The 9508-nt window shown below is 41.4% G+C and overlaps 1 protein-coding gene across 1 annotated transcript in view; it reads left to right on the top strand.

Annotated features, from left to right (window-relative positions):
- Positions 1-3524, top strand: part of CATSPERB (cation channel sperm associated auxiliary subunit beta) — a 138960-nt gene extending 135436 nt beyond the window's left edge. The window contains exon 27 of the mRNA XM_024130972.2: positions 3336-3524. Within this exon, the coding sequence (XP_023986740.1) occupies positions 3336-3524 (189 nt within the window). The remainder of the gene's footprint in view (positions 1-3335) is intronic.
- The last annotated feature ends 5984 nt before the right edge of the window (positions 3525-9508 follow it).

Raw genomic sequence — 9508 nt, 5'->3', positions numbered from 1 at the left:
GGAGCCTGTGCTCCGCAACGGGAGAGGCCACAACAGTGAGAGGCCCGCGTACCACCAAAAAAAAAAAAAAAAAAAGAATAGCCTCAAGGATCTATGCGACAGTATCAAAAGGTCTAACATTTATGTCACCAGAGTCCATGAAGGAGAGGAAAAAAGAGATTAGTACAGGGAAAAAAAGAAAAAAAAGCTGAAGAAATTAAGGTTGAAAATGTCCTAAATTTGGTGAACACAAAATTGACAAATTCAAGAAGCTTAATGAATCCCAAACAAGATGAACTGAAAAAAATCATGCCTAAACACTACACCTGAATGCCTAAATCATAATCAAACTACTAAAAATCAAAGGCAAAGAAAAATCATGAAAGCAGCCAGAGAAAAACACTACATGTAAGTGAACAACAATTTGAATGACTGCTGATTTCTCATCAGAAACCACAGAAGAAGAAAGTTGTACAACATCCTTAATGTACTTGGGACAGTTGTAGTGTAGGGAAGCAGGACTGTCAACCCAGAACTCTATAGCTAGTGAAAATATCCTTGAGGAATGAGGGGAAAATAAAGGTCATTTTCAGATGAAGGAAAAATAAGATAATCCACTGTAGGCAGAACTTCTCTGAAAAAATGCCTAAGGAAGTTCTTCAAGCTAAAAAGAAGTGTCAACAGAGAGAAACAAAGCTTCAGGAACGAAGGAAGAACCACAAAAATGAATAAAAGAAAAATAGGAAGTGATTGCATAGTTAATAAAGGTAGAGAATCATTAAGAAACAATAGAAAAAGACAAAGGTTCCTGAAATCTACTTTTGCAAGTATCCTGAAACAATGGAATGCAAAGCATGATCTTCGATTTTCTCTCATCCTAAAGGACATTATTGGAATCATTGATAAAATTTGAGTAAAATCTGGAGACTAATAGCGTTGTCTCAGAGTTAATATCCTGGTTTTGATAATTGCACTCTGGTTAAGTGAATTCTTTGCGTTAAAGAAGCACAAATTGAAGTATTTTTATGATAAAAAGACATTGTGTCTAGAACATACTCTTTTATGATTGTGGGGTTCAACTTTTTTTTAGACGTGTCATAGAATATTTAGATAATCATAGAAGATTGGGAGGGAAACATTTAAAGAAAAAACTGTTTTCAAGAACTTTAGACATAGCAGTTTAGCTGGAGAATACAGGATTCACAGGTGATAGAGGTTTCTACTCTTAGAAATATAATAGACGACTTAAGCAAGTGAAATTTTTATATTTTCTGATAAGGTGACTGAAATTTTGTTTTAGGCAGAAATGGGTAAGGAAGGCATTCTGGGTGGAAAAAATAACAGCAGCAAAGACACAGATATAGGAAGTCATAAAGCAATCTCTTCAATAGTAGATCCTTTTGGCTGGAATGTAAGGTTATATATAAGAAAGTGGGTAGGTTAGGGTCCCATTGTGGGAGACCTTGAATGTCCGAATGAGAACTTTGGAACATTCCTGTCAACAATGAGAAACTATTAAACATTTTGAAAAGGGGTGTTCAGGGATGAGCACATGATCTACGCCTGCCCAGTCAGAGTGAATCACAGGACTTTTGCTCAAAGTTCTGGGACATGGACTTGCTCTTTCTTAATGACATTGAACAAGGAAGTTTGCAGCCCCAGGAGCTACTGTCAGCCATAAGGACTGTTGGGACTATGGAGGGAGTTATCCAACACTGAGGAAGCAGAACAGAGAAAAAGATAGATTACGATTACAATGGGTGGTTTCCTCTGGCTCTTCCTAACTTTAGCATAGAAAAGAAAATTCAGCTTTTAGATTACATGTAGCGCACAATTGTCTCTCTCATTTACCACAAACAGATTAGATCATTCTTGCAAAGCTGATTACCCAACCTCCTCTGATGGGCCACCTTTAAAAGAAAGATTTTTGGTATCTTGTAGCACCATATTGAAAAACACAAGTAGCGTATCATATCCAATATGTAATATTTGTCTATCAAATCCCCAATAATTCCAGTAGCATTGGGCACATTGTCTGATCCTCCAAGTACAATAGGACATGGTTAAACCAGCTGGTCCATTACCATGAAGATAATTATCTTTCCAGATTGGAAAGCACAGTTTCTCACTGCTTTCCACACCACTTGGCCAGATCCACCTTCTAAATTCTGTTGCTTACAATACTCCATTTCTGGTACCAGTTCTATATAGTCAAGATTCTTCTCATCACAAATGAAGCAATCTCTTTGTTTAAAAAAAATTTTATAGACAGACTGATGTTTTACAAAGATTAATCTGGCAATGTTATTATGTCAACATGGATTGACAGCATGGAAAGCTGTTAGGGGAGCTTATTTATACAAAGTGAGGTGTTAAAACTCACAATAGCGGTAACAAAAGTGGAATAGGAAGAATGAATGTGAGAGAAATTATAAAAGAATTCATAGCTTATGGGACTGTTTCTTAAAAACCAGGTACATCCTTAGGTCACTGGGAGGATGGAGATACCTTTAACTTGATCTATACCCTAAAGCAGCTTTTTAATCCTTTATCTTGTCCTGGCATTTTCCCACATTCCTGCCATCCTGTTTTCATTCATCTCTACTTTCTTCTACCTCCAAAGATGATCTTCCTTCGTACTTCACTGGGAAAACATAAGCTTGAACCACCTTATTCTCCATATGCCCCCACTTCTACTTGTAACGTCTATGGCACCCATCTTTGCCTCTATTCTCAGAGAAAAAAATGACTCTATGCCTCTGTCAACGATCCTGTCTCCCCTCTAGGAACTTGTTTTTATTAATTAGCCATTCAGGCAGAGGAAACATTTTGAATATACAGCAATTTCCCAATGTCAGCACTTGTACAGAGGATTTCTAAAGAGAGGATAGTTTGGAAGAGCCCATGCTTATTCCCTCTACCTTGAATGTACCTTCTCCTCCTTCTCTCATTCGTCAAGATCCAGCTCAGGAAGCACATTACCTGATAACTCTAAGCAGTTAGGCACTTCTAACCATGTTCCCGCAGCACTTTGCCTGTTCCTCTGTAACTGAACACAGAATGTTTTCCTGCTGTGTAAGTGTTCTATCTGCCCACCTCTGCCACTAAAGACATAGGATAAAGGAATAGGATACAAATCGAATTCCTATCCCCTATGTATCATGTGGAAATTCACCACCTGTCAAATTGTCAAGAGACTGTTTGTAATCTTTGTGGAAGCTAAATATCTATATCAGTCTGGGCAGAATGTTGCTAAATGAGTAACAATGTCTCCACCACTGTGGGAATCATGTCAAGTTCAGGGTTTTGAATTACGGGGTTCAGAAAGCTTAAAGACTTTGCTTTTTCTGTTGCAGATTTATGTTGACGAAGCCCCTCTGCCATTTCCAGGACACACACTTATTGCCCTCGCAGCAGCTGTACTGCTAGGGGGATTAATTTTTATAGCATTTATGTTCCAAATACGTAACATCCACCTATGGGATACTTGCAAAAAGTTGATTAGGACAAACAATGTGAATTCAACAAATATTACTGCTAAGTAGCTGGCTCATCGATTGAAAATCTGAATAGTAAACAAATGGTAATCGTAATTTTCTCTTTATTTCCTAGTTTCATCAGACAACTCCTAGAAAAATATATATTTAAATGTTAATGTAAAAACTAGCTAAAATACTACAGAATTACCATTTTAACTCAAATTGCTATTTGTCAACATGTTTACCATTCCATTCTCTTATTTTGAATACATGGAAAATTTCTTATGTCAACACTTATAATAGAGGATTTTCCTTGAGGTTTTTAGAAAAATACAAAATGATAACCATCTCTGTGTGGAATGGGTTTTCTATATTTTTCAGCTTTTGTTGACTGGATCCCATTCTGGGCCTTGCCCTTTTCAGATTGGAATATGAGTAGAATGCAATCCTGCCAGGGAAAGATAGGTGATAAAGGAGGCTCCTGTCCATGTGTGCTTTCAGAGCCTCATGGAAATTAAAGATGAAACCATTTGGGTTTCTTGAGGCAACTTCAAAACCAGATTGTAACACCTAAAGAGAATGAATTGTGACCCCGTCTTGGGGTTGGATGAACACGGGGTCTGGGTGAGGCACTTATTTACAAAACTACATGCAACATGTAGAATTCCAAAAGATTGACCTCTATGTACTCTCAGAGCACCTGTCCCCAGGTAGTCAGAAGATGGCCAATGTGCTTGGAGATCAGAAAGTGACACCCTCCTGGAAAAGCTCAGGAGGAGCCTCAGACTTCTGTTGACAACATAGGGAGAGGCTAGGCATCCAGTCCAGGAGAGCCCAGCTCTGAGAACTGTAAACCGTGGCCGTACCTGTGTATCATGAAAGTTCTTTTGAGAGGATAGTGGGCAAGGTAGATCCAACAGTTAGACTCCGGAGCCAGACGTCCCAGGTTTGCCACTTCCTAGATGTGTGACCTGAACAAATTATTTAATTTCTGTGTGCCTAAGTGTTTTCACCTGTAAGACGGGGATAATATTAATATCTACTTAATAGGGCTGTTGTGAGGGTCAAATGAATGAATACATGCAAAGTAATCAGAACAGTGCCTGGCTCTGTGAATACTCTGTTAGCTGTTGTTGTTAGGTTGTAAGTGATAGAAAGCCATTCTGTTTAATTATAAGAAAAAGGGAAATTTATTGGAAGGATACTACAGAAAGCCAGAAAATCAAAGCAAAATCTGGACAATCAGTTCTTGTCCATGGGGAGGAATGAGAACCATTCTGGAGACCTAGGAAAACAGGAGTTTGTCAATACCTCAGAACATCACTTGGGTCAGGGCTCTAGAGATAAAACATGGCACAGAAGTTAAAAGTGTAAGCTCCAGAGTCTAACAACCTGTGTTTCTTCTTTTAATAAACTTTTTTTTTAGAATAGTTTAAGATTTACCGAAAAGTTGTGAAGGTGGTACAGAGGGTTCTCGTATAACCCACACTCATTTGCCCCTAGTATTAATGTCTTTTAGCCTGGTTTTTATCTAGCTCCATCACCTACTAGCTGTGTGATCTTGGGAGAGTTATTTAACCTGAGATTCTGTACTGTGGTCTATACACGTCATCTTTTGGCTATTTGAGCATGTAGATGCATGCCGTGTACACATCTGTCTTCCTGTGTGTTCAAAGATGCCCCTGCTAAGATAATTCATTCTACATGTAACCACAAATCCATTCACCGCTTCCCCCAAAAAACACCATCCAAAGTCATATCTAATGATGGGGTCCAGAAGTAACGTCATAGAGCCACTGTTCTTGGGAGTCCAGAATCTCTAGGTGCTATCAATGTCTCTTAATTTCTGTTGAAAAGGAGGAAATGGTGATGATTATTATACTTTAGCAAAACTCAAGAAATGTGAATTGTTTATGACCCTGTAACTAACGCTAAAGCTGGCATTAGATTTCTCTCTCCACCACACATTCCATGTGCTGCCCTGCCTCTGAACAGCACCTCACCTGATTAGGATCCTTTGCCCAGAAGAATGAAATGTCTTCATTTGTGAAGGTTCCGAGCCTTTGGTAAACCTGCCCTTTGGTAATCAGATATCTATTACTCTGTAAGTTAGTTTCCATTGATCTTTATCCGGGGGTATCCTTGGTAGTAGAAGTTTGTGGCCTTGGATCCACCCAATTGATCTTGGTCCTCAGTGTGTTATAGCATCTCTGTTTTTCCTCGGTAAGGTTGATTATCCTCTGTTGTGCCTGTTTTCCTAATATACCAGGAACCAAAAATGGCTACATGGCTGTCTTGGTTTCCAATTCAGTGGGGTCATTATTGCTTTCACTGGAATTTCTACACTGGTTACATAGGCCACTTGATTATCAGAGCTCAAAGTTTAGAACACAAAAAAGCAAAACTTTTGGTAGGTTTATTAAGTGAAATCTAAAAATAACCATTCACTCTCCACCCCTTACTTCCCAGATTAATGTGTTCTAGCTAGCAAACATCCCTGTATACTGGGGATTTCCAACATGGAACATATATTTCATCCAGCCAGAGAAATTGCAGTGTCCAAGAGACCTCTGTGCATGAACATTCAGTAGGCTTCCTTATATTATAAGACCACCTGTTTCTGGATGACAGAGTAAAAGTAATGCAATGAATCCCCAAAACATCCACCCATTGCCTCACTTCTTTTTGTGAAGTGAGTTGAGGATAGGGCCAGAGGCAAATTGTGAGGGATTAAACCGTTTAGAGTCCCAACGTGCTGAAAAGATTATTGTGTCTCCCTATGGGTAATTAAAATTTTAAATGTTTGACTATAACACAGCACTTAAATATACATGGAAATTAGAATAACTTCTTTCCAGATTTTCTGATTGGAAAATTTTGAATAGGGCTTCCCTGGTGACGCAGTGGTTAAGAATCTGCCTGCCAGTGCAGGGGACACAGGTTCGAGCCCTGGTCTGGGAAGATGCTACATGCCACGGAGCAACTAAGCCTGTGCACCACAACTACTGAGCCTGCGCTCTAGAGCCCACGAGCCACAACTACTGAAGCCCGCATGCCTTGAGCCCATGCTCTGCAACAAGAAAAGCCACCGCACTGAGAAGCCCACACACCGCAACAAAGACCCAACGCAGCCAAAAGAAAAAGATTCTAGTTCCCTAAGTTCAGGGTTCCTTTCAGGTAATGCAACTCACCATGTGTGCACGTGTCATCTGGCCCGCTTTGTGTTACCCTGGGGCCTAGGGTGCTGCAAAGATGCCAATACTCTGGCTACTGCTGTTGTTGAAAGTTGTTTTGTCTCTGGTGTCTTCTGTCCTCACCCAGCATTCCCAGAACTACCTCATTAGTTAGCAAGTAGGATAAAAATCTCAGATCCTTCACAGTTCTTGGCACAAACAAGGCTTAAATTTGTTCACAGGTCTGCTGGGTCATGAGAGAAGAGTAACTAATTTGTACTGAAGCCTGAATTGGTCTAAGTCCCACTCAAAGCTGTCCATTTTTGAACCAAAATTATTAGAGCAGGAATTCTAAATGGTATGCAGTATGTACGGCCTCACATTTCCAGGTGTTGTTTGTCTCCGTGGTAGGGAATGCGTGGTGCTCTGGCCTGTTCTTTACTTTGGAATGGGAGATCCTCACAGGCTCCAGAATACTGAATTAATCCAAACTTTGCTACAGCATATTCTTATCAACTTTTTTTTTTTTTTGCATTACGCGGGCCTCTCACTGTTGTGGCCTCTCCCGTTGCAGAGCACAGGCTCCGGACGCGCAGGCTCAGCAGCCATGGCTCACGGGCCCAGCCGCTCACGGGCCCAGCCGCTCCGCGGCATGTGGGATCTTCCCGGACCGGGGCACGAACCCACGTCCCCTGCATCGGCAGGCGGATTCTCAACCACTGCGCCACCAGGGAAGCCCTATTCTTATCAACTTTGATCTTCTATTTCATAACACATGAATCTTACCAAGATGTCTTAGGAAGTTGTTTCTTTATGCTCTTCAGGTCCTTGCAACATAATGTCCTATTGCATAATGAGGTGATCACCTTGCTCCCCACTAGACTGGGACACAGAGCCAGAGTGGCAGAATAGTAACAGTGTACTCCTACCCAGCCAGGGGAAGGCCTGTGCTTGACATGGAGCAGTATGCCAGGGCCCTCAATGGTTGTCCCTGTACCATGATTACTGTGCTCACTCTGCTGTCACTATAATGAGCACACAGGGTGTAGTCATCTTAGGCACCTCTCATTTCTATCAGTATCAGGGATCCAATTTCCAACTGTGTCATCTTGAGAAAGTTATTTAATTTCTCTGTGTCTCAGTTTCTTTGCCAATATAATAGTTGTTACCTGCCTCATTTGAATGCTTGGGAATTGAAGGAGTTAATACATGTAAAGTGCTTAGAACAGAGCCTTGCCCCTAGAAAGTGCTGTGGAAGTGTTAGCTATTATACAGGGAAGGACAGGGAGCACATCTTAAAAGATTCAGATGCTTCTCTTATCAATCTGTCCCTAAATGACAAGAAAGGGGAGAGAGACTTCTGGGTGCTGTCAGTCTTTGAACTCTTCTCTCTCTGCTGGGTCAGGTGCTTTCTGGCCTTTCAGTGTCACCAAGCGTGGTGCAGGTATTGGACCAGATTTGCATTAGTCAGTCCAGTCCCTTAGAACCCCAGCCAGCAGTCTTAGCTAGCATATCAAATACAGTATCACTATGACAATAAATTGAGAATGATCACATATTATATTCTTCAATCTTTGGTCAAACATTTCAAAAGTCCTCATCCATAAAAATTTCCTTAGAGTTTTAACAATGAAATGAGCACATTCTATAATTGGCAATTCTATGGTGTAACTCTTTTCTATTCTGATTATCCTTAACACTCTCCTGCTTGAGTCAGAATCCACCATTTGACAATAGGATGGATTGTGAGATTTAGTCTACAAAGGGAGGCACATCAGGAAGTGGCAAAGGTTTCACTCAAGGAAGAATTTAGATGATACTTGGTTGGCCGAGCATATTGGTCAGTTTTTACAGCAGTATCAACCCTCAAATCTCAACTCTCACTGACTTGTGACAATAAGCATCTGTTTCTTGCTCACCGGTCTCTGGATCAGCTGTGCTAGTTCTGCACCCGCTAGATCTGCCCCACATGTCTGTCATTCTGGAACACAGGCTAAAGAGCAGGGCCCACCAGGGCAGCTCTTCTAATGGCACAGGTCCAGACACAAGAGACCCAGCCAAACCATCTGAACTATCTGAAGCCCGTGAGGGATGTACATCATGTCTGCTCATATTCCATTATGAGATCAAATCACATGGCCAAGCCCAACAGCAGCAGGACAGGGTTGGTTACTACTCTCATTCTAGATGTCAAATATTAAGATCTCACTCTTACCTCATTGCTTTGATTATCTATTGCTATGTAACCAACTCCACAATTTAGTGACTAAAAACAACAACCATTTTATTTGTTCAAGATGGTAGCCTGGGCTGGACTTAGCTGGGTGATTCTGCTGGTCTTGCCAATGGTCCCTCTTGCACATCCTTCAGCTGGCACGTTGGCTGGGGGCTGGGCTCAGCTGGGCACCTGATTTCTGAGCTTCTTTCTCTCTCCATGTAGTCTCAGGGCCTCTGCCTTTTCCACATGGCCTCTCTATGTAGCTTCTCTACCAGGGTAGCAGGACCTCTTACATGGAAGCTCAGGGCTCCTAAAAATGCAAAAGAGGAAGCTGCCACACTTGGGCCTAGTGCTGGTACAACACCATCCACGTTCTATTGGCTAAAGCAAGTCACCAGCCTAGCCCAGATTTAAGGGAGGAGGACTGTGCATGATCATGAATGTTGAGAGATGAGGTTCATTGAAGGCCACCAATGCAGCTGACTTATCAGAAAGCACCCTCCTCCAAAGGAAGAAGTTGAGGCTCCTTTGTATGCTGGGGCTGGAACGTCCAAGATGGCTTCCTAACTCACATGTCTGGCTCCTCAACTGGGCAGGCTGGAGCAGCTGGGGTCTGGCCAGGAGACATCTGTCTCTCTTACTCACAGACTTGTAGTATC

The sequence above is a fragment of the Physeter macrocephalus genome, chromosome 11 (genome assembly GCF_002837175.3).
Source record: "Physeter macrocephalus isolate SW-GA chromosome 11, ASM283717v5, whole genome shotgun sequence".
Taxonomy (NCBI): Eukaryota; Metazoa; Chordata; class Mammalia; order Artiodactyla; family Physeteridae; genus Physeter; species Physeter macrocephalus.
This window is presented reverse-complemented; position numbering and strand designations above follow the sequence as displayed.